Source organism: Vombatus ursinus, unplaced genomic scaffold (genome assembly GCF_900497805.2).
Source record: "Vombatus ursinus unplaced genomic scaffold, bare-nosed wombat genome assembly UNPS02010284.1, whole genome shotgun sequence".
Taxonomy (NCBI): domain Eukaryota; kingdom Metazoa; phylum Chordata; class Mammalia; order Diprotodontia; family Vombatidae; genus Vombatus; species Vombatus ursinus.
Window position 1 is genome coordinate 13,716,290 of NW_020950062.1, and position 26,864 is coordinate 13,743,153.

The window sequence follows — 26,864 nt, forward strand, 5'->3', positions numbered from 1 at the left end:
AATAGTACCTAGCCTGACACATAATAGGTGCTTACTAAGTGTTTGATGATTAATAGGCTGTGAACTCTCCATCTTTGCTATCTTTTAACTCAAATTCAGTAAGCATTTATTAAAATCCTTCTCTATGCAAAGCACTGTGCTGGAGAGACAAAAAAAAAAAAAAAAAAGAAAATAGCCTTTCCCCTCTCCATGATGTTCTGGGGATTTAGAGCTGTAATTGACCTTAGACACTTACTAGTGACACCAGGCAAGTCACTTCAACTCTTAGTTGTTTTGTTTTCGTTTTTGTTTTTGTTTTCCTGCTTCTGTAAAATTGGGATGATAATAGCACTTACTTCCCAGGTTGTTGTGAGGATTAAATGAGATAATACGTGTAAAGGATTTTATAAAACTTAATTATATAAATAAATATTAGTTATTTTTACTATTAGTATTATCTAGCTCCATTTTATAGATGAGGAAACTGAGGCACAGATTGGTGAAGTGAGTTACTAACATTCCCCGCCACAAAAATGTAAATAACAGAGAGAGAATTTGCCCCAGGTTCTCTAACTCCAGTGTTCTTTCCATTGCCCTATACTCAATAATGTGCAAAAAATGTCAATAAACAATCTATAATCACCAGTAGTAGCGACTTCTTTAGGATTTCTCAGTGAACTATGAACAAAATAACTGCTCTGAATCTAACAGGCCTAAATCTCTTTATGAATTACATTACCATTACATAGTCATTTATGCTGCTGCTGCTGCTTCTTGCCCATGAACCTACTTCAATTATGTGTTTTTATCATAAGCAATATAGCACAAATACAAGCATATTTTCAGGACTAACTTTCTACTTTTTGAAAACCACTAATCAGAAAAAGGGGGTCCAGTTCTTCCTACCTTAGAAACATTCTTCAAGGATAAAAGAAAATCATGTCCTGAAGATAACAGCACTACTTTCAGAAATGCAAATTATGTTCAGCTCTTAGATAATATTTGCATCTGAACAAAGATTAAAAATCTCACATCTACTGTATAAAGAGGAAAAATATTGGGAATTTCACCAATATATTTGTCCGGTCAATCAGAGATTTCTGCATTTGGGGAACTGGAAAACCTCCTCTTTCCTTTTGGCCCTAAAGTACCTCTTTTTAAGCTATTTCCTTCAATTACTTTAACAATATATAATTCCTTCAGCAAACAAAGAAAAAATGATTGTATATGAACCTGTAAAATTCTATTAAGTACAGTTTGTCTTTTTTAAAAACATTTATATTAAATTCAGCAGAAACCCACTCCCCCCATGTCTGAATTTTCTTCTAACCTTTCTTCTGTTCTCTTCTGTGTATTTTAAAATATTTCCTTGCTTTATTTGCTTTCTTTGCTATTTTTGTGTCATTCTCATGGCTTTCTTACCCTTTCTGTGGGTGAATTAAATCCAAAATATTATGTATAAATGAAATTCTTCCAAAGAACATCAAGAAATTACTAGGGAGTAACTAGCCTGGGTCCATCTTATTCTCTGGAGTTGAAACAAGACAGGATAGCACATGAAAAGTGTAGTGAAATGAATCTAGTTTCTTTCTATAAATGAAGGCATTGGGAGGAGTTTGGTATTTCCCCCTCCCACTTTCCAGTCTGAGGGGAGAGGAAGCTGAAGGAGTTGAAGTCAGTCAAGACTCTAGATTAGAAGCGTGGTGGTGAGTTTAAAAGGGATGAGTTTATCTTGGTAGGATCATCTTGTTCTGTGGAGCTGAAACTGGATAGGGCAGCATATACAAGGTGAAATTTCATTATTACTTTTCTATGCACAAGAGGCAGTGTGGTATAGTTGAAAGAACACTAGAGTAAAATCACTCCACACATGTTAATTAATCACAGATTGAGTGTCAGTCATTGTGTTGTACAGGCAATACAAAAACAAAAATGAAATATTTCCTGCTTTCAAGGAACTTATATTCTAAGGGGAGAGACAGTATATTCATATAGAAGTATTTACATAATATATACTAAAAGGATGCAAGGTAGAAAAGATCTGGGTTAAGGTTTTGCCCTTGACATTTACTGATTTTGTGACCATAAGCATGTCATTTAACTTCTCTGGGATTCCATTTGTGCATTTGTAAAATGGGGTTAATAATGTGGGTTACCCCAAAAGTCTTAGGACTCTAGAAAGTTTTGTTCTATTAAAGCTTAAAGCTGTGCTAAAACTTGCTATACTCTATTCTTACAGTATCTATCCCATAGAATTCTGATGAAGAAATGAGGTTATGTATGTAAAAACATGTTGCAAACCTTAAGGTGACAAAGCATATGTCTCGGTCTGAAAACCCTTATGCAAGTCAGAAAAGTACTTGCTACTGATCTAGTACTGATCTTGGTAATGATGATATTTCTTTAAGAAACTCTCACAGTTCTTAGATTGAGATTAACTCTTTGACTAGGCATGAACTCATTTTGTCTAATGGGATAATACTACGGACCTTGATTCCTACAATCTTTTACAGACTGTGTCATTCCATGACTCATAGCTTTGTTGTTGTTCAGTCTTGTTTAACTGTTTGTGAGTCCATTTGAGGTTTTCTTAACAAAGATACTAGAGTGGTTTGCATTTCCTTTTCTAGCTCATTTTACAGATAAGGAAACTGAGGCAAATAGGAACAAGTGACTTGCCCAGGGTCACATAGCTAAGAAGTATCTGAGGTCAGATTTGAACTCAGGTCTTCTTAACTCCAGGCCCCATGCTATATCTAGCCTATATCTGTGCCATCTAGCTGCTCGTAGCTATTTATCTGTCAGCTGAGAATTCTTTCCCAGTACTTCTGGATTACATACTTCAAAATGAGGTCTGGATCATACACAAAGAAGAGAATAACTGATGAGAAATTGAGAGGTGATAAAGGGGATGTACACAGAGAGGGAGCTATGGCTCAGTGATTAGAGCAGTGTTCCTGGAGTCAGGAAGATCTGAGTTCAAATTCAGCTTCAGACACTTCTTAGCTCTGTGATTTTGGGCAAATTAGTTAACCTCTGATTGCCTGACAAAAGAATCAACTATATCCACTGGAGGAGGAAATGGCAAAACATTCCAATATCCTTGTTAAGAAAACCCCATGAATAGTTTTGGTCCATGCAGTCATGAATAGTCAGATATGGCTGAATGACTGAACAACAACTACACTCAGAGAGTAGCATCTGATGCTAATGGCTTGCAAAGTAGTTCTTAGACCAAGCAGAAAAATTCTTAGATCTATTTGCAGCCTTAAGCCAGTCAGGAATTGGAGCGAATGTACACAGGCCCAGAGAGATGCAGTTGAAAAGAAAACTTAGATTATGCATTTTATTTGTCCTATAAGACCTGGCTTCAAGTCCCACCTCTGGCACATATACTTGTGTGACCTGGGGTAAGGCCTTTAACCTCTTTGTGCTATAGGTCATGAATTGGCAAACTAAGGACCAGGATGGTCTTTGGAGGACCAGTATGGCTTGGGAGTTAAGAATGGTTTTTATGTTTTTAAACAGTTGAAAAAAATCAAAAGAATAATACCTCATGACACGTGAAAATTACAGGAAATTTAAATTTTAGTGTCCATAAATAGTTTTATTGGCACACAGCTATGCTCATTTGTTTACCTATTGTCTATGGCTACTTTTTGTGCTTCCAGCAGTGTGTGATAATTGTGATATGGCTCTCCCATCACTTTGTACTGTTACTGAGAGCACTACAAATTACAGTGATGCAGTTATAACTCAACAGCATTTCAAATGCCATGTGTATTACCATACAGCAACATTTTTTTATTATCAGTGTATATGCATCATATCAAAAGGAGAAAATAAGAGAAAAGTGGACTTTGAATGTAGTGCTTTTAAGGCACTGTTTAGTATGGGTTATTTTGTTATATAATTAGATGGCAAAGCATTGAGTTTATTATTCAGTGACATTGTAACTGGGCTAAAAAATTCAGTATACATCAACATTACCAGACTAAAGACTTATCACAATATTTCCAACTTAACATGAAAGCAATAGTCAGAAAAAAAATAAGAAAATGTAAGACAGAGTATCTCATCACAGTATAATTTTTTGACAAAAATAAAATTGCATATCTATAGTCATATAAAAAAATGTTCTAAATCACTATTGATTAGAGAAATGCAAATCAAAATGACTCAGAGGTACCACATCACTCCTATCAGATTGGATAACATGACAAAACAGGACAATGATAAATGTTGGAGAAGATGTGGGAAAATTGGAACACTAATGCATTGTTGGTGGAGTTGTGAACTGATCCAACCATTCTGGAGAACAATTTGGAACTATGCCCAAAGATCTATAAAATTGTGTATACCCTTTGATCCAGTAATACCACTTCTAGGTCTGTATCCCAAAGAGACCATAAAATGGGCAAAGGACCTACATGTACAAAAATATTTATAGCAGCTATTATTGTGGTGGTAAAGAATTGGAAATTGAGGGGATGCCCATCAATTTGGGAATGACTGAACAAGTTGCGGTATATGAATGTAGTGGAATACTACTGTGCTATAAGAAATGATGAGCATGCGGGCTTCAGAAAAACCTAGAAAGATTTATATGAAATGCTGCTGAGTGAAATGAGCAGAACCAGAAGAACATTCAACACAGTAACAGCCACACTGTGTGATGACTGACTTTGATAGACTTGCCTCTTCACACACAGCCATGCAAGAATCTAAGACAACTCCAAAAGACTCACAATGGAAATTGCTATCCACACCCAGAGGAAGAAATATGGAGTCTGAATGCAGATGGAAACATACTATTTGCTCTCCTTCTTCTTTGTTGTTTTGTTTTATTGCTTCATTCTTGTGGTTCCTCCCTTTAATTCTAATTGTTCTTTATGTCATGACTAAAATATGCTTAATATGAATGTATATGTAGAGCCTATATCAGATTGTACACTGTCTTGGGTGGGGGGAAAATAAGTGGAAGGGGGAGAAAATTTAAAATTCAAAATCTCATGGAAGTAAATGTTGAAAACTAAAAATAAATTAATCATAAAAAAGAGAATGAAGGACAAACTCAAAATAAAATAAAATAAAATTGCAAGCAAGGTCACAGTCAGAGTAAGTTTTAGAGTAGCCCATTATTAGCCAAGCAAGGAAAGTCATTTACTGATGATGAATTGTAGTATGTATTTTTTTATTTTTTAAGCAAATTAATTATTCATTTTAAATTTTCATTTAAATATTTTTTGAGTTCTGAAAATTCTTCCTCATTCTCCTTCTTCCCCCACTCATTAAGAAGGCAAAAAAGTGATATCAATTATACATGTGAAATCATGCAAGAAATATTTCCATATTAGTCATGTTGCCAAAAAAAGCAAGAAAAATAACAGAAGTGAAAACAGACTTCAATTTGCACTCAGACACCATCAGTTCCCTCTGGAGGTGAAAAACATTTTTCATTGTAAGTCCTTCGGAATTGTTTTGGGTCATTGCATTGGTCAAAATAGCTAAGTCACTTACACTTAATTGTACCAATGATGAATTAAATCATGTTTAATAGTAGCAGATGAAGAAATATATCCAAAGAAATAAACTTTTGACTGTTAGCTTTTTGACTGAATCAAAGATCATGTGCTAATGGCTTGATATCTATATTTGACAGTTAATATCTATGTGAAAAGATGTTTTCAAAGCTGAATACATGAAATATTACAGATCAGCATTTACAGAAGAACATTTGAAATTGCTTTTGATAATAGGAAACACTCTGAACCTCAGTTAACTGAAATGTTATCCTACCCCCCCAAAAAAGAATTCCATTCTCCTCATTAGTAAACCTATTTTACAAAAAATATTATTATTATATTTTTAATTTCATATTTACTATCTGTCTCTTTATAGACAATGTTTACAAACTCCTACTCTAGGCAAGTCTCTAACACTATATGTTTCAGAGAAGATTCTAACCTGCATTGATATAGGGAATTTTCTCATCAAAGAGTTCCCTCTATCAGTGAAATCACTGGACCAGGTTTGTCCCTTCGTCAGCCAACAGTTGGATGGCAGAACTAAGAGCTAGAAAGGACTTTAGAGATCAAATATGTTAACCCCCTAATTTTCCATATGAGTAAACAGAGATTGATAGTGTTTAAAGTAAATTGTCTAAGGTCCCTCAGGGAGCAGAAGTAGTATTTGAACACATAACATCTGGCTCAGAATCCAGTGCTATTTCCCTCTTGTCACACCTACTCAAATAAAGAAAGGACCCTTTTTATTAGAAACCAGTTATCAGAAAACCTATTTGAAAAGGCTAAATTTATTTTTTACTAAAAAAAAAACAAAGAAACTAATTACTCTTGTTCTAATTGTATTATGCAGTCAAGAGGAAATAACTCTGTAATAGGAACTAGAGAGATAGACCCCACTTCAAATTCTACTATTCACTAGCTGTGTGTCCCTGGAGAAGTCAGTTAATATTTCTGTACCTCAGTTTTCCTGTCCGTAAAATAAATTGTTATACTGAGTCATTTGCAAAATTATTTTGAGTATAAAATGAAAAGATTTGTGAAAGTGGCATTTAATGGAAAAGGAGTTTTACAGAAATAGGGGGAAAATTGCCAGTACTTTGCATAGTCCCCTTTTGGAGATTCTCTTTGGAATATCATGAGCTGTTGGGTTCTGCAGTAGATAGTGCTGGGCCTGGAGTCAGGAGGACATCAGTTCAAATTTGGCCTCTGATACTTACTAGTTGTGTGACACTTGACAAACCACTTTACCTCTATTTCCTTATCTGTAAAATGGGGATAATAACAATAACTAACTCCCAGAATTGTTGTGAGGATTAAATGAGATGATATTTGTAAAGTGCTTAGCACAATGCCTGGCACATAGTAAGTAATATGTAAATGTTAGATATTATTATTATCATTATTTATTATAAGCAACAATAGAAGATGAGGCTATGTTGGATAGATAATAGAAGAAATGTCCATATAACATTAAATATATTGTTAAATCAAAATAAAAATGTATTTCCTAGGCCATACAATGTTTCTCTAAAATGGAAAAAATGTAGTTACAAAGAAAAATAAGTAGTTTTACAAATGAATCTTTGAGTAATTTTATTGAATGATTCTGATAGGCCCAACAAAAGCTTTTCTCTCATCTGAGATTGAGAAACAGTGCCATAACACTATGTGTTTCTTCATTTAACCCCCATTAAAGAGAGTAAACTTGAGACATGTAAAATCAATAATTTAGTGGTCAGGTACTGCTTTTGAAGAGTGATCAATAAGTTCCCTATAAAAGGTTAAATAATGATCCCATGGTCCATCTCCTCTTTGACAGGTAAAATTATTTACAAATTGAAAGCAAAAAATAGAAAATTTGATAAATGGCTATTTGTTTTACTTAAAGAGAATTTTAATATTTATTTGTTAGTTTTAGCCAAAATCACCCTAACATTTTTTAAACAATAAGCAGATTTCAGAAGTCTTTTTATTTAAAAGCAGAGTTATTTGTTGAGAGAATCGTTTGGGTAGGTTTTAGAACTTTTCTAACAATCTGAATAAATGTATTACAAATAATTATATTAAAACACAGTATTTCAGTGTCCTGGGAATATTTACACATCAGTTTAGCCAAGGAGATTCAATAGGAAAACAATTTTTAAATCCCTGTAAGCTGGAAGATGATCCCCATTTAAAAAAAAAATACATCTCTGTTCCTGAGAGGGTAGCAATAGGTTTCTGTGTAAATACACTGAACTGATTTTCAGAAGCTTGTTAAAGACCAATGAAGGAAGAAATGGTTCATTTTGGAAAAAATATCTTTTGACTGTAATTCTCAAGTATTTAACAATATTTAGAATATTATTTTACGTTGTTGAAACTGTGTCTCCAATCCTTTTTAATAACATCTAATTAGAAGTTTTCAAAATCTTTTGTAATCTCAACTTATAAATATTGTATAGCCATCTAATAGAGGACATTCAATACAAAATATAAAACTTTTTCCATAATTTTTATTGCAACTCAAAGCATTTGTCAAAAAGTACTTATTTCTTATTTCCATATTTCTATGGATATGTGATCTCATTTATTTGGACAATAAAATATCACATTCACCCATCATTTTTGGCTTGCCAATGTCCCATATAGGTAATGCACCTCTAGATTCTAAGGACTTTCCTCCAGATCACTTCATATTATATGAATATATCTTGAACATTCTGGCTGTCCATCAGTCTTCCTCCTTTCTATGTGACTGAATCACCTCCATTTCAGTCACACATCTTTTTTTACTGCCCACTATTTCCTTGGTAATACGTTACAACCTATTCTCCCACACATTGGGCCTCTCCATCACTATTTGGTTGACCTGTTGCTTCCGTTCTTCAGAGACAGTATTATGACATTACACACAATCATACAGAATTACCATGAAAAAATAATGGTTAAAAAGATGGACCTTTGTTCCAAGGACAAGCTTAAGTTCTTAAAGGCTCTACATAATTTCACAAGGCAATGCAACCTGCATTCCTCCTCTTGTTCTATTTCTGGGCCCAATTAATTGTTCATACTGAGTCTGTCCAAGTACCTATGGATTTTCTATCCAATTGCATACCATTTTGACAGTGGCTATTCTTCATCTATTTGCTTTTACCTTTGTGAATGTTAGTCTGAAATTTTTTGAATAATTATAGATTCTATTTAAGAGGCCTAACAATATTCTGGTTTTGACATGGCTAATGCAATATCTAGAAACAGGAACATTTGGAATACATCTCTAGTAATTCTTCTTCAGTTGACTCTGTGCTGGATATGATGATGGCAAACACCTTTGGCAAATCTTTCTGTTAATGTCACATCACATTTGGTATGGATTCTGTGGTACAACAGAATTCACATGAAGATCAACAGAGCCACAGTGTTAGCAGTTCACAGACTCTAGTACTGCTCACAAGAGGAGGAGAAGAAATGCCAACAGGAAACAGTGTGTTCTTCATTACCCTACCCCCATCTGATGGCCCTATACAGTGGGTTAGCATTAGCAAGTGAAACATGCAATAGCTTTTGTCACTGATTCAAGGCCCAGATCCCATCGAAGGTCAAACTTATGTATAGTTTCAGATGAAGAGCCAGTTGGCACCAATAAGAGATGACCGTTGATAAGGGAAAATATTAATATGGCTAAGGCCAATGAAATAAAGATATTTTCTAAATTGCCTAATCAGGAACGAGGAATAGGGACCAAGAAAGTTGGAAATTTAAATCTATTTGTACCTATCCAGAAGAAGGTAGGGGTAAGGGTAATGCCCATTCTATAGGTTTATTAGCCGTGGCATACACGCTTACTGATAGGATTAAGATTGTACCAGTTAAACTGATTTTCACTGGTCAACAGATTTTTAACCTGGGGTCCATGAAACTCCAAGGGATTTGTGGATAGATTTCAGGCTGTCAAAAACTCAGATTGGATAAAAATTACATCATAATTTTAATTAACTACCCATATGATATCATTGGTCCTCTTCGAGAATGAAGGACAAACAAAATAACATCAACAACAACAATTTATATATTTTAAATATTTAAAAACATTATTCTGAAAAGGGACTCTTAGGCTTCATAGTGCCAAAGGGGTCTGTGATTCTGAAATTGAAGAATCCCTGAATTAAAGTGTTAACTAACACTTTGTTGTTACATCTTTCAAATAATCCTGAAAGATTTTGACACATCGAAGTGAGACATTATTTTGGAAAGGAGTTTTTAAGGTAGAGTTTTGCTGTATTAAATCAAAATGTTTTGTTATGCTAAACAAACCAAAAAAACCCCAAACAAACCAAAAACAAAAAGCACAATGGGATATGATATTCTTTATACTATTATACAGTTATTTATATTACCATAATGGTATCCTTTGCTACTGAATATTATTTGTGAAGTTCTGCCTGTTCCTTTCTCAAATTTCCTCAAGCGAATATTTGTGTGCAAAACGTGTTATGGATGGTGTAGTGGATAGAGTGATAGGTCTGGAAAAAGCAGAAATTGGATTCAAATACTGCCTCATCCACTTACTAGCTTGGTGACTTATGGGAAGTCACAACCTTTCTCAGTCTCAGTCTCCTCATCCATAAAATGAGGATATTCATAGCACCTACCTTACAGGGCTATTATGAAAACAAAATAAGTTAAAGTATGTAAAACACTTTACAAACCTTAAAGCATTATTTGAATGTGAGCTCATATAAATCATTATTATGAAATGGAAAGTAAAATCTGAGTCAACAGTTATTGATATTTTCTGATACTTAAGGGGGAAAAGGAGAAAATACTGTTGTCTGCAATTTTTTTCAGATCTTTCTCTTTCAGGTATCTTGAAAAAAGCTTCTTAATGCTCTCAAAATTGTGTTAACTCTCAGCATGGACCTCATCTATGTATCCTTGGTTTCATTCAGCTACTCTTTCCATTTTTGTTTTCTTTAGTACTCTTTGCACTTATTCATAATGCATAACTGTGTCTGGCATAGTCTAAGTCAAGACTGACTTTCAAATCACTAACCAATCATTTCTCATCTTTAAACAAAACTAGCCGGATGTTTTCTGATGTAATTTGATCCTACTATGTCTAGTACCTCCTCTTTGATGAAACTTTTCTGGATATTTACAAACAAAAATTTTGTGTACGCTAACAAACTTTATCCTCTCTTAATTTTTACTCTTGAATTATTTTCTGAATCACTTTTTTTCATTTTTCCCTCAGTATCATTGAAGTCACAAAATGTTAAATATATATTTACTAATTTTACAATTTTTTCTTAAATTTTCATAAAATTTCTCTACCTCTTTATTTTTATAGCAGCTTTGGTGCTTCAGTGGCAATTATTTTCAAGGAATTAATTTTCACCCATGATCATTAGGGTACACAATGACCAAATGCCCATGAAGCAATGTTTCCTTTTGAATTTAGATAGAATAAAACCAACTCCACAAAATCTTTTTATTATTACTTTTTTTAAGTTTTCTAAGTAAAACATGTGAACCATCCTTTCATTTAGTGAACTTGATTCTTGTCTTCTTGTTTAATTTATAACAGTAAACCTAATTGATATAATTTAGTTCCTGTGTTAGTAATACAACTACTTAGCCACTGGACAATTATCTCACTTATAGAATATCAACAGTTATTTTGCTATTTATAGACTGTTTGGAAAATATGTGATTCATAGCACCCTAATGCCTTTTGCATCACTTTTCTAATGTCACTGCCGAGATATAAGGTACATTTTTTTTATTTTTTTATGTTTTGTGGGTAGCCATGGCCAAGGAAAACATCTGATTATGGTAAGTCTGTTGGTAAAAAATAATCCAAGTAATAGGATTGGTTGGTCTTGTGGAAGAGGACATATATGATCTTTGGTGAGCACAATACTTGTTGCCTTTGTATCTGAGTCCAACCTTCCTGCAACTGTCTTACCTTCTTCCTTACCTACTGCTGGGTGCTCCCACCCTCTAACTTTCAAGATGATATTGTATTTATTCCATTGGCCTAGAGGAGAACTGCTGTTCTGGATAACTTTTGTACTGATATATCTATAGAGTCAGGAAGCTGCCTTTTTGTAGTGTGTTTAATTTGTCCTCGACTCCAAAAGCTGACATTGCTGTCAGACACTGTTGTCCTGGAGACTATGCTAGGAAGTCTATAAAAAAAAATCCAAATCCTTTAAAAAGTTCATAAAATCCCCTTCTATCCAATGGATAGATGTGGAGAAAACAGACTGAGGCCTAGGGAGGCAGGATTAAAAAAAAAAGCATAGCCCTCTCTCTCCTCTCTACTCCCATACACTTGAGTGTTCAATTCCATTGTCTTGCTGACTATGTACAGCCTCTGGGGAGCACAACCTAGTCTCTAAAACTTTTTCAAATATACTTCCTATACATCATCACTCTATTTCATCTAATTGTTTACAAGAACTTTTTATTTACTTTTCATACCTAGTGTGAAGTTTTTGATTGAGTGAAAATAAAGGTATTCCTATTTGGCTAAGGTATCAGAGTGTATAATTGTGTTAGTTACTTTAAGGGGATGGTGAGAAAATAGGTGATTTATTTATTTATTATTTATTCAACCCCCAACTTTACTATGAATAGAATTTATTGAATCTGTATGTAATTGTCTAATTAGTAATTAACCTTCAAATATTTCTGTCACAATGATGGATAAAATCCTATTATTCTTATTTTTATATTAATAATAGAATATATTTTAGAATGTTTTGAGTTTCTCAAAGTGTTCTCCTCAAAATAACTCTGTAAGGTAGGTATAATAATTGTATTTTTCTGATGAGTAAACTAAGGCTCAAAGGATTAAATAACTTCCAGTTAGGTTTCACAGCACATAGAGTACTGAATTTAAAATCAGTAAGACCCGAGTTCAAAAGTTGTCTAAGATATTACTAACAATGTGACTCTGGATAAGTCACTTAACCTCTCAACTTCAGTTTTCTATAAAATGGAGATTAAAATAGCACCTAACTCCCAGTGATGTCATAAAAATAAAATAACATATATAGGTATTTATAAACCATAAAGTGCTCTGTGTTCTTCTTCTTCTTCCTCCTCTTTTCCTCCTCCTCCTCCTCCTGCTTCTCCTCCTCCTTCTTGTCATTGCCTATGGCTACAGAACTTTTAGATAGCAGAACTTGGACTCAAATGCAGGACTACTTACTACAAGTACAGAACTCTTTCCTCTACATCACAGTCTATATATGACATTGAAGAGATTATTTTTAGTCAGATTCTTTATTCTCATTTTTGTTTTCTCTTTTAAATATTTTTTTCCTTAATTTAGTTATTAAGCAATGGATATAGACATTACTCTCATCCAAAACCTGAGAGTCCAATCATCTCTCTGCCTCACACAAAGGAGCCACCTTCTCTCTAGAGACCAGTGTAAAACTCTGTGACTCATGGTTATACTAGGGGATAATGGGAGGGTGTTTGAAGCCTGAGAAAGTCAGTGTTTGTTCCTCTTTATCACTGACTGATATAACGCTATAGTTCTGCATTACATCCTTTCTGTTTAATCATTTTCAGTCATATCCGACTCTTTGTGACCCCATTTGGGTATTTTTTTAGCAAAGATACTAGAATGGTATTACATTTCCTTCTCCAGCTTATTTTACAGGTGAGGAGCTGAGGCAAACAGAATTAAGTGACTTGCCCAGGGTCACTTAAATAGTTAAGTGTCTGAGGTCAGATTCAAACTCAAGTCCTCTGGACTACAGAGCCAGCACTCTATCACAGTACCACAGTTTTTCATAGCTTTGCTACCACTGCCCTCAATTCCAAACAACTACTTTGGGCACTTCTCACTTCTTTTGCTGACCTCAGTTTTGCTTCGCTATTTCCCATTGATCACTCCCCTTACCAACTTTGAGCAGTTTTTGAGTTATTGGACCATAGAGGGGTTATATTGGAATCCCTTGACTTGTTTTCACTTAGGTCAGACAACATTACTCTACAGTTCTCTCCAGATGACTATAACAATATCAATAATAATATTAGCTAGAATTCATATAGAATGTCAGGGTTTCCAAATCCCTTTAAAATTTTGTCTCATTAGATTCTCACAACATGTGAGGTAGATGCTACTATTATCCCCATTTTACAGTAGAGGAAACTGAGACAGAGATTAAGTGACTTGCCAAGGCCACACAACTAGTATCTTTATTCAGATTTGAACTCAGATCTTTCAGGCTTCCAAGTCTAGCGTTCTGTCTACTGTGCCAGCTAGCTGACGATATAACACTTCCTATTCAACCCTCAAAGGATCTTCTTTTTATATTCCTGATTATCAGATCCAAGCAATATATTCCCCACTTGCAATACTACCCTCTTCCCTGCAACTGGGAATCATGGATTCCAAAGATATTCCCAAATGATCTTTCAGGTGATTGCCATGCTGTTCTAATATATATGTATATACGTTTGCATATATGCTTGTACATATACATATTTCCGCCATCCTAAGAAGCTCTAAAAAAAAAAAAAAAGGATTAGCATTCAGTTCTGACTCACACCCAAAAAGGGGAGAATAAAGCTTATGACATTGTTCTCTATGGAGGTATAGACATGAACTAAACATGACATGTAACACTGGCCTCCTTGCTTTCCTCATGACATTCATCTCCCAACTCCAGGCATTTTCTTTGATTGTCACCTAAGCCTAAAATGCTCTTCCTCCTGGCTTCTTTTGAGTCCCACCTAAAATTCCACTTTCTACAAGAAGTTTTCCATCTCCCTTAATTCTAGTGTTTTCCTTCTTTTTATCATTCCCAATTTATTCTCTATTTAATTTGTGTATCCATAGTTGTTATTTGTTATTTCTCCCATTATACTAATAGCTCTGCTTGATCAAGGGCTATCATTTCTTTTTCTTTGTATCCCCAGTGCTTGGCAGAGTATCTGACACATATTTAGTATTTAATAAATGTTTAATGATTATTATACAACTTTATTATATAATAATTATATTAAGTAACATTTTATATTATATAGTAGTTTACCTTATAGGGCATCCTTATTTTACTCCTTTAGAAATTTCCATTTTTCTTGGCTATATTACTACTCACAGACCTTTATTTTCAGATTAATTTTGCCAGTAACAAGAACAACAATATAGTTAGAATTATTATATGGTGCCTTATAATTTGCAAAGTACTTTACAAATATTATTTAATTTTATCCTCACACCAACTCTGGGAGGCATGAGCTATTATTATTCCCCCTTTTATAGATGAGGAGACTGAGGCACAGAGAAGTTCAGTGACTTCCCCAGGGTTACAAAGCTAGTGATTATCTGAGGTAATACTTAAACTCAAATCTTCCTGACTCTAAGTCCTATGCTCTATTCACTGTGCTACCAACTGCTCCATTTATTTGATTGTATTTTTGCCTAGATTCACAGTGTTATGATTTACTTCTACTGATAGCATACTCTGAAGAGGAAATTTTAGAATTTCCCATGTCAGAAGCCCTGCTCCCCTCATGCCACAAATCACTTTCACTCTTTCTATGGTTTCTGATGCATAAGTCCTACACCTATTGCTTCTCCTTAACCTGTAATCTCTACTCTACTACTAGTGGACCACGGTTGCTACCCAGCTGTCATTGACGGCATCCAACTTAGCATTTGTGAGAATATATTTCAATTAGATTTTTTCATCTATATCTGAAAACAATGTGTGTATCTATACCCTTTCTACTTTTCAAAGACAGCTAATTTTAAGACCAAGAACTCTAAATCATAGATGGGATAATGTTTTTGCTTTTATTTTACAATAAGTTCCTGGTTGACAAACAAAATAGACTTCTAGTATGAGTAAAAGAGCACTAAACTCATTCTGTATCCAAAGCCCTGAGGATACAAATGGCAAGACTGTCCCTGGTCCCCAAAGATTCACGTTTAAATTGGAGAAGACAACACATCTAGGAAATTTCAGTTGCAAGTCAAATGTAAAGGTCTGGTGTTCTTTAGGGTGTTCATGGGCAAACCAGATGGTAATGAATCTTTTTAATATCATTAGAAGTATTTCTTGAGCATCTAGTCTGATTATGATGTGTGGCACAAAGGATTTACTTGGACTGACAAAAGTCAAAACCAGTCAGTCTAAGTGGTAGCTGACAAAATCCTTGAAAACTTTGGTTATGTTTTTTTATCCATAAAAGACTATTGAAACTCTAATGAAGGAGGCTCTAAATGACTGCAAGCAACCTGTCCAGGCCTTTCGTGTGCTAGGAATTTAATCTCAGAAGTTCCTTTTTTGGCTTTCTACTTATGGTTTCTCCCAAGAGAGATAATTGAGGAATTTTTCAATGATGGATTAGTTCTTCACAAGTCCCTAATAATGACTATCAAAACCCAAGAATATCTTGAATTCATAATAATTCTTTGGATTTGGCTAGATACTAAGTGTTATAATCTTTTCAGGGTGATTTATATAACTCATATATGTCAATTCAATTAAAAAGAGTTCATTAAGTTCATTCCTGTCCTCAAGTACCTAGCATTCTACTTTCCTGTTTGATGGAGACTTAACAGAGTTGTACGTTTCAGTTGATAGATTTAGACCAGCAGCCTCCAGTTGATCTAATGCCATCTTTCCTCCAGTTCTTATAGTGTTTTCCCAGAAAATACCTCTGAGTATTTCAAGATTTTCAGAATCTACTTTCTTCAGAAAACTACTTTCTTCTTCCTCATCATAAGAATGTGATGATATAGTTCTAACAAACTTAACCACTGACTACCCAGAAGAAAATTTAGGGCAGCATAATGTTCTGTTCCATGTACTTCTCTCATTCAACATCCAATAATATAAACACTCCCTTTTCTTCACATTGTTCTTCTGTATCAACAATGGTAAAGCATAAAGACTACTGATGATGCCATTGACTAATTAATAGCTCATTCAAGTCATTTCTGATGTCCACATGAGCATGCCCTCCACCTCATTAATATACTGAGAATAGCCTTTCAATGATCTTTATTCCTCAGAAACCACAGATGTCTCCCAATAAAGATACCCTAGAGGTTCAGGATTCATTGAGCATTCTTGGAAACACTCTCTATTCCTAAATGTAGGGAATGACTGCGTTATATTAATATGCTATATGATATTATTCTCATTCCCTTAAAATAACATCAAAAGTATGACAGAAAATGAAAGTTTTGTTTTGATGCTTTTTTGAGAATTCTCTAGCAGCCTTTGAAAATAATTAGAGGTTTCCTGAGGTGTTCCAAATCGGTCTTAGAAGGTTACGATTTCTCCTATATTCATTCCAGACATTGTACTTTGAGTACATTGTCGTAGTTTGAGAAAGTAAGATATCCAAAAATGCTTAAATTGGTTATTGGTTGGTGAGGAGTGTGTGGAAATTACTTGCTTGAAATTATCAGCATATTAGTGTGGGAGTGCAGAGTGGGAGGGCCTACAAAAGATGCAAAAATAGTAACAAATTAGTAAACTCACTAAATTACAGTTAACTCCACTATTAATTTTGTTTATAATAAATCATATCTCATCATATAAAATAGGGCTCAAATATGGAAGAGAAATAGTTTAGTTATGTGTGATTAACTTAATTCCATAATCTATAAAAGATGAAAATATGTTCTTCTTCCCTGCCTCACTTCTGCTTCATTCCTTTCTCCTCTTTCTTCCCTCTCCATTTCTTCCTACTCTTTTTCCTAGTACTAATATTCTAAAAAAAAACACACTTGTGCTTTCTAAGGAAACATATCATGTATACATTTCTGCATTTTTCTTTTTTTTTCCATTTAGGCTCTAGGTGTCATGAAATGCTAATGATGTACTGAAAGGCATTTATACTTCCATACATTACATTATTCAAAAATGTTAATATTCCCTATTAAGCTATACCTCAATATTCTGTTTTACTTGCAGCGGAATGTGGTGCATCTGCAACAAATAATGAAGGAATTTTGCTGTCTCCCAATTACCCTCTCAACTATGAAAACAACCATGAATGCATATATAGCATTCAGGTACAAGCAGGGAAGGGAATCAATATTTCTGCCAGAACGTTTCACTTAGCACAAGGAGATGTTCTTAAGGTAAGTTCATTGCTAATACATCTATATTCTGTGTTTAAATACCTACTGCCCATTTGTAACTTTGCTATGTTAAACTATATTCTTTAAGTTTGTGTTATCATGTTATATAGTCAAATTGTACATTTTTGGCAAGGATCATTTTTATTATAATAAAATATTTTCTTTCCTAGTCAGGTGAATTTTTACTAAGAAAAGATAAATGATATTGTCTTGACTATTATTTCCATTCTCTCATAAATCATAAATTTGAATGTTTTGATAATATGACCTTAAATATTACCTTTTATAAAATATGCTTTATATCCACCCTTGTTTTGGCATAAAAAGGTTTTTCTTGTCTTTTGAAATATAAATGAGTTTGTTTCTGGTGATTTCTAACTGAATTACTATGGACATTTTAATCTTTATTTATATTTTTTATTTTATTTATTTGCTAAATTGCTTGCATAGACACAATGTTTCTTTTCTAAAAGTGTATTTGTAGATAAGAATCATGAAGAATGAGAAGACATGTGTGAGTTATGATCTGTATGGAAGGAGGAAGGAGTGTACATAGGTGCTATAAATCCATTGAAATTATGAAATGTTCCTATGTTTATTGTTAGAAAGTAAATATTTATAGCTTAAAGTAAAAGATTATATATATTATAAGGCAGTAATTATCAAAATGTTCTGGTGCTGGCTAAGAAATAGAAAGGTAGATCAGTGGAACAAAGTAGACATACAATTTACAGCAGCAAATGACTGTAGTAACTGTGTTTGACAAGTGTAAAGACTTAAGTTTTGTGATAAGAATTCATTATTTGGTAAAAAATGCTGGGAAAGCTAAAAAGCAGTCTGGCACAAATTGGACACAGATCAATTTCCTGCACCATTTACCAAGATAAGGTCAGAATGGATACATAGCCTAGATATGAAAAGATTACAAGAAAATTTGAAGAACATGGAGCATATTAACTATCAGAGTTAGGATAGACAGTTTATGAATGAACAATAGATAGAGATCAGTGTGAGGTATAAAAATGGATGATTTCAATTATGTTGAATTTTTAAAAAGTTTTTGTACAAATAAAACAAATATAGCCAAGATCAGGAGAAAAACAGAAAATTAGGGGGAAAATTTAGTCGGTTTCTCAGATATATAAAGAACTTTGCCAGATCTATAAGAATATGAGTCGTTTTAAATTTATAAATAGACAAAGAATAGAAACAGACAGTTTTTGGATAAAGAAATCAAAGCTATTTATAGTCATATGAAAAAGTGCTCTAAATCATTATTGATTAGAGAAATGCAAACAAAAACAACCTTACACCTATCAGATTGGCTAAAATGATGGAAAGGGAAAGGGACAAATGTTGGAGGGGATGTGAAAAAACTGAGACACTAATTTACTGTTGGGTTGAACTGTGAAATGATCCAACCATTCTGGAGAGCAATCTGGAATTATGCCTAAAGAGTTATTAAACTGCCTATATACCCTTTGACCCAGAATATCACTATGAGGTCTGTTTCCTAAGATAATCAGGGAAACAGGAAAAGAACTTATATGTTCTAAAATATTTATAATAGCTCTTTCGTGACAAAGAACTGTAAATTGTAGGAATGTCTATCGATTGAGAAATGGCTGAATAAGTGGTGGTATATGATCATGATGGAATACTACTGCACTATAAAAAATGATGAGTTGATGATCTTAGAAAAAACATGGATAGACTTGCACAAAATAATGAAGAGTGAAGTAAACAGAACCAAGATAACATTGTATACAGTTACAGTAATATTGTTTTAAGAACAACTTTGAGTGATTAAGTCATTTGGATTATTATATTACCCAAATTAACTACAAAGGACCTATGAAAGAAGATGCTATCTGCATCCATAGAAAGAACTGATAAATAGAAATACTGCTAAAATAAATTATCTAAAATTAAAAGGAAACTGAGGACAAAGTTACAGAGCCACCTATGATTTAATTTGCAAAGCTAGCATTTGCATATCACATCAGGTCACCTAACTCCTTAGAGGTCAGAGACCAGAAGTGATTTATAGACCTGATTTTTATAACAGAAAAAAGGAATAAAAAAGATAGAGAAACTTGTTTTTAAGATAATTCAGTTGGACAAGGGGTTTACCTGACTAGTTTGCTTTTCCAGGGCTTTCTTAATCCTACTCTACTTAGTCCTTACCTTGCAAGAAGTATATTTTGTGATGAGAAAGTATACTGGAATAGAGGAGCCTGTGATTAGTAGTTAGCAGTCACCCATTACTCAACACAAAGTCTAGTCTAAAAACAAAACAAAACAAAACAAACTTATCCACTAAAACTGGAAAAAGTAACTTAATCTCTGGCTTGCCTTTCTCTAGCTGCCAGCCTTTGATCAACCCCCCTTTCTGCTAGAACTAGAAAGAGGAATTTAGCTTTTAAAAAGAGTAGTCTTATGATTATTTTAGTATGTCTTATTCTAAAGTATCTGCTACTAAATGATAAAGTCTTCTCAATTGATCTGTTCACTAAATCATAGGTAACTTAGGCTTAAAAGACTCTCAGTATTAGTCTGGCTTAGCTGATAGGGCTAGTTTTTCCTAAAGAAAGGAATATCGAAGTAATTAATTGATTGTTCAGTATGTGTAGAATTATTTACATATATGTAGATATATGCATATATGTAAATGTGTGTACATATATGTACATATGTGTGTATATACACACACACACATGTGACCAGGGGAATGGTGGTGTCCTTAAAAGTAAAAGGGAAATTTGGAAGAGAGGAGGTTTTAGAGGGAAAGATAAAAAGTTCTGTGTTGTTCTGTTCCAAGTTTGAGCTGTTTGTAGAATATCCAATTCCAGTTATGCAAAAAGCAATTAGTAATGTGAAACTAGAGCTCAGGAAATTATGGCTACATGGAGAGATCTGAGAATCATATCTCTAGAAATAATCATTGGACCTATGGAAATTGATGAGATCATCAGGTGAAATAGTATAGAGATGAAAGAGAAAAGGACCTAGGATAGAGCCTTGGGAGGCACTCATACTTTGTAGGCTTGACAAAATTGAACATCCAGTAAAGGGATAAATGATAAGACAGGTTAAAAGAGAACCAAGAGAGAGCAATATCATAATAACCTAGAGAGGAGAGGGTATCAAATGCTGGTGAGAGGTCATGAAATAAGGGGACTCAGAAAAAAAAAGTTTCTATTTGGAAATTAAGAGCTCATTTTTGGCTAATTTTGAAATGAGAAATTTTAGTTAAATAATGAGTCTGAAAGCCAGATTTCAAAGGATTTAGATAAAAGTGAGAGGAGAGGATATAGAGACACTGAGTGTCTAAGTGACTTTTTAAAAGGAGTTTAGTTGGAAAGTGAAGAGATAGAGGATGATTGACAATCATCCTATTCCAACAACTATGAAACTCACCTCCTTAATATTCCTGTCTGTAAGACCCATCTTTTCCCTCTGACTAGAGAGGATAAAGGGTTATATCTAGGATCTCTCCCCTGCTCTGCCACAATTTAAGGGGAATAACCCAGGGAATTCTCATTTCCCACCTAGCTTCTTTCTTGGACTTCATCATGTCCAGAAATTCATTCTGTAATATGAAATCAAATCTGAGACTCTTATTTCCTACTTCAGCTGTGTGACTTCACCATGCCCCAGAATAACCTTTCTTCCCAACCCCAACCCAGTTTCCCCCCATTTTATTACTAATTTTAGTTTTCAACAATCATTTTTATAATATTTTGAGTTCCAATTTTTTCTCCCTCCTTCCCCTCCCCCTTCCCCAAGATGGCAAACAATCTGATATAAGCTATATATGTACAATCATATTAAATATATTTATACATTAGTCATGTTGTGAAAGAAGAGTCAGAACAAAAGGGGAACATCACAAGAAGGAAAGAAGAGAAAATAGTATACTTCGATCTATATTCAGACTCCATAGTTCTTTCTCTGGATGTGGATAGCATTTTCTATCGTGAGTCTTTTGGAATTGTCTTAGTTCATTGTATTGCTGAAAAGAGCTAAGTCTATCAAAGTTGGTCATCACACAATGTTGCTGTTACTGTGAACAATGTTCTCCTGGTTCTGATCACTTCATTCAGCATCAGTTCATGTAAGTCTTTCCAGGTTTTTTCTGAAATCTGCCTGTTCATCATTTCTTATAGCACAATAGTATTCCATTACATTCATATACCACAACTTATTCAGCCATTCCCTAGTTGATGGGCATCCCCTCAATTTCCAATTCTTTGCCACCACAAAAAGAGCTGCTATAAATACTTTTGTACATGTGGGTTCTTTTCCCTTTTTTATGATCTCTTTGGGTACAGACCTAGTAGTGGTATTTCTGGATCAAAGGGTATGCACAGTCTTATAGCCCTTTGGGCATACTTCCAAAGTGCTCTCTAGAATGGCTCAAGTGAGTTTTTCAGCTTCATTTTGTGTGTTGTCTCCATCATTAGATTATGAGCTATTTGAAGGCAGGGATTGTCATGTCTTTCTTTATATCCCTAGCACTCACCATATACAGTCAATTCTCAATTTTCGTGAGGTAATTTTCCTAGAAATAGGGCACAAAAGAAAAAAAAAATGTGTTGCTATATTGAACCCATGCGAAACCAGGGGTTAGGTTCCTGGAACCAACAAAAATTGAATTTTTACCAGAGATTACAGAAAATGATTTTTCTGCATACAGTTCTTTATAACAAAGCATAAATTCCAATAACATGTACTTTTCCTAACACAGTAACCATTTAATAACCCATGAAATGCAGTAAACAAAATAAACTTGGTTAACATACAAAACATTTTTTCTCACTAAGAATTCCCAAAATTCTGTGACCTTTTGTGCTAATGTCTCAATAAAAGAACATTGATTTCAGACAATATTCACTTTTATAACACATGAAAACTTTAGTACCATAAATACTGTACAGCAAATAAAATTCCTAAAACTAGAACACTTTTAAACAAATCTTACTTTTTAATCTGTCAGTGGTGTGAGGGCATTGTACTATATATTATACTGCTGTAAGTCTCTCTACCTTGGCTGCCCTTTGAAAACCAAGGGAGAGATTGGTGGGACTTTGGTCACTGCTGTCAGAAGATGCCAAGACTGGTGAGGTCTCAATATCACTTTAGATTCCAAAGGACTTATACTATGCTTTGGGGGCATAATTGCCACACAAAACTTGAATTTTAAAGGCAAATAATGAAAATATGTAAGAAATTCACGAGAAGCTCTTTACTTCACAGCGATAGCGTGAACGAGACCATTGAAATACCTAGTAGGATACTAGCTACTCTGCAAACTTGCATGCATCATGCTAGGAGACAGAGAGAGACAGAGATACAGAGAAGAGCAGGGGAGGGCGGGGGAGGTGAGGGAAGAGGATAGAATCAAGGATGCATGTAAAGCAGTTGACCTAGGCAAGTAGAATGAATACCTACTCTTCTCTATATGTAGTAAAGAAAAAGTGGGAAGTATGTCACAAGGGTGTGACATGAAGAGAAGGAGAGAAAAGGGAGTTTCCACCAAATAACTTCAGTTTTTAGTGAAGCACTAGGCAATGTCCTTAGCTGAGGGAGAGTGAAGGCACTGCAATGGGAGGCCCAAAGAGAAAGGAAGTTTGCAACCAAAACAGTTTTGTTTTGCTGAAGAGTGAGATAGAGGATGAATTAGAGAGTTGGAGAAAGATTGCATTGCTGCATAAGAGTCCAGTTGAAATTTGTAATATAAAATTGTAATGGACATCCTGACACCATTGGCATGATTTTGTGATTTTTCTCCAGCTCTGTTCAGCACCATATGAATAAAAGAGGAGAAGGATGGTAGAAGTAACCTAGATTTAGGATTTGGTAAAATGTGATGGTCAATAATACAATGGCTAAAGAATTTGAGAGTAGAGGTTACTATAGAGTTTAACTGGTTGACTAAGTGGTAGTGATTGTAAAAAAAATATTCCCGGTGAAGGCTTGATGGCCTGGAAGAAAACTAGAGAATGGAGAGAATGGGATTATAGAAATAACAAGAAACAAGGTTAGCATTCATAAGGCAAATGGAAACACACAATGATAAAAGATTACTGTCATGTGGGTTCATAAACAAGAAAGTGAAATACTTTTGGATGACGGCAAGATCAAGGGTATGACTACCTCAGTGTATAGCTAAGGTAAGATAAAGAAATAGTTCCTGGAAATTGAGTATACTAAGAAACTGGAAAGTTAGGATCCTTGGGGAAATATCAATATACAAGATGAAATCCCCATTATGAGTGCAGGACTTTGGGGGAGGGGACTGAAAGCCAGGCATTATATTCACTGAAGAAGAAAGTATTATGTTGTAGGGATCACCACCAGAGACAAATAGTGTGAAACTCAAAGGAAGAGAAGTGATAGAAGTGGCACAGTCTGGAAATAGCAGTGGTAAGCAAGGAATATTCACAGTCTCTTACCACTAGCAATGAGTCAAGGATTTGCATAAAAATATAGTCAGTACTGGAAAAGGTGGTGAGAGAAGTAGTGCTGTCAGGAGAGAGCCAGATCTTCATGAAGGCTCGAAAAAGGAAGATGTGAAAAAGGAAGCACTAATAATGGTAAGATGAAAGGGGCAAGGAGCAAGCAGGTGTTCTGGACCTTGTGCCATACATGGCTCAGTGGTCTGCAGGAAAGTAGGAGGTGAAGGAACCTGGGTTTAGTTGGGTCCAGCTGGTAGAGGTGTTCGTGATACATGATAGGATAAGATTACCTTCCCAGACCTCCAGCGGTAAGAGGCTCAAAATAGACCTGGCATGATCTACAGTCAAAAACAAGAAAGCGGGGCAGCTAGGTAGCTCAGTGGATAGAGCACCAGCCCTGGAGTCAGGAGGACCTGAAGTCAAATCTGGCCTCACACATAACACTCACTAGTTGTGTGACCCTGGCAAGTCACTTAACTCCATTGCCTAGCCAAAAAAAAAAAGAGAAGGAAAAAAAAAACCAAAAAACAAGAGCACCGAGAGTGGGGTCATTTAATCTAAATACCCACTGAAATATCAGCTCTTTCTGCTTAGTGGCCAGTAAGGGAAACTTTTGTCAATTTAGGCTGAATCAGGCATGGTCAGAAGCAGTCAGGCAGTTCGCTCATATTCAGAGAGAGTCCCAGTAACATTTGTATAAAATCATGCAGTGAAATAACCAAAAAACAAAACAAAAACAACCAAAAAATGTACACAGAGTAAATTCAAAAACAATAACAAAATGAAACTGAACTGTATTTGAGAAAAATTGTAATATATGTGAGGTATTCATAAATGCTGTTGTCCCTCATGATCATCAGTTTTTCATGATATACATATGTTAGAGTTAACTAAGTTCACAAGGAAAAATAGCCATCAACTTAAGATATAGTATTCTCCAATGCTTTTTCATTAAAGTTTCATTGAAATGCACTTATAGTTGATGATGTACTTATTTCTAAACTGGATATGAAATAACTTTTTCATGCTGACCAAGGTTTTCCTTGAGGAAGAGAAGAAAAAATGTGCCTCCTCTTCTTTGCAGAGGGAGAGGATGATGTGCCTGAAATACCTCTGTGTTTTACTGCTGTGATATTCAGTTGACGTATTTGTTAGTTTGACCGAACTAGTTTTTTATCTTTATTCTTTTGTTAGAAAGGATGTTAATAGCTCACCTTTAAAGTACTTTGTGTGTGTATGTGTTACACATATTTAAGTATATGCATATATTATAATTGTGTATATATGTATATGTGTATATGTTCATTTGATTCTCATAATTCTGAGAGGCAGATACTATTATATCCATTTTACAGGTAAGGAAGCTGAAGCTTAGAGAGGTTAAGAAACTAGCCTAGGATCACGCAGATATTAAATATCTGAGATAAGATTTGAATGTTGGTCTTTCTGACCCTAAACTAGGCACCCTATCCACTCTGTTCCTTAGCTATCTGATTTTTAGCAATGAGAGGGTGACTTGTATTTAGAAATAAAAATAATATAAGAATAATAAAAGCATAATTTTAAATTTTGCTTAGACATCTCATTGCCTTAGTTGAAAGCTGTGTTTAATATTGGAAAGGATATAATTTTAAGCAAATTGAAATACTGTCATAGTTTCTATTTCATGCATTGATTATAAGTTTTGAAATGTCTTATTTTTCATTTAAATATTTTAATTGTATTTCTTAAAAATAATTATAGAAAAAGTATTTTATATAAATTTGCTAATTTAAAATATTTACATAAACCTAGGCTCAGTAAAATTCTAGCTGAAATGGAAATAGTTAAGTAAAATGTTTTATTCCTAGATTCATTATTCTTGGAGAAATATTATGTATATATATGTCTATATATATAGACATATATATAGTATATTGCATAGCAGAACCAGTTCTATAGTATTTATTATTTTGTGTAAACTAAGTGACAGATTCCCAGACATATGATATGTACTTAATTTTAACACTAACTTGGAAGAAGTATGTATTTTATAATTTTCTTCATTTGCCTTCCACAAATAATGTAAATATTTATAAACCATTTCTACCTTGATTTAGCTCAATTTTTGGACCTTTTTCTTTAATTTTTTTTTACTTTTAATTTTTTTGCAATTACATGTAAAAATAATTTTAATAGGTTTTTTTTTAATTTTGGTTTCCAAATGTTCTCCTTCCCTCCCTAGTCCACACCTCTGAGATGGTAAACAATTTGATATAGATTACACATGTGCAATCATACCAAACATATTTTCATATCAGTCATTTTGTGAAAAAAAAGTATAGAGCAAAATAAAAGGCCACAAAAATGAAGTGAAAAATAGAATGCTGCATTCATACTCCCATCAATTCTTTCTCTGGAGATGGATAGTATGCTTCTTCATGAGTCATTTAACATTTGGAATCATTTTATTGATCAGACTAAGTCTTCACAATTGATTTTCATTACAATATTGCTATTACTATGTGCAATGTTCTTCTGGTTCTGCTCACTTCACTTTGCATTAGTTCATGTAAGTCTTTCCAGGTTTTTTGGAAACTGTATTCTATCACAACCATATACGACAGCTTTTTTATCCATTCCCCAATTGATATACATGTCCTTAGTTTCTAGTTTTTTCCACCACAAAAGCATGTTTTTAGAAATATTTTTGTGGGGCAGCTGGGTGGCATAGTGGATAGAGCACTGGCCCTATACATACACACACACACACACACACACACACACACACACACACACACACACACA

The 26,864-nt window shown here is 34.2% G+C and overlaps 1 protein-coding gene across 3 annotated transcripts in view; it reads left to right on the top strand.

The window, feature by feature from the left end:
- The window catches only part of CSMD3 (CUB and Sushi multiple domains 3), a 1,542,511-nt gene that overhangs the window by 1,125,495 nt on the left and 390,152 nt on the right, over positions 1-26,864 (top strand). For all 3 annotated transcript variants that reach the window (XM_027854053.1, XM_027854054.1, XM_027854055.1), the window contains one exon: positions 17,447-17,616. In XM_027854053.1, the coding sequence (XP_027709854.1) occupies positions 17,447-17,616 (170 nt within the window). The remainder of the gene's footprint in view (positions 1-17,446; positions 17,617-26,864) is intronic.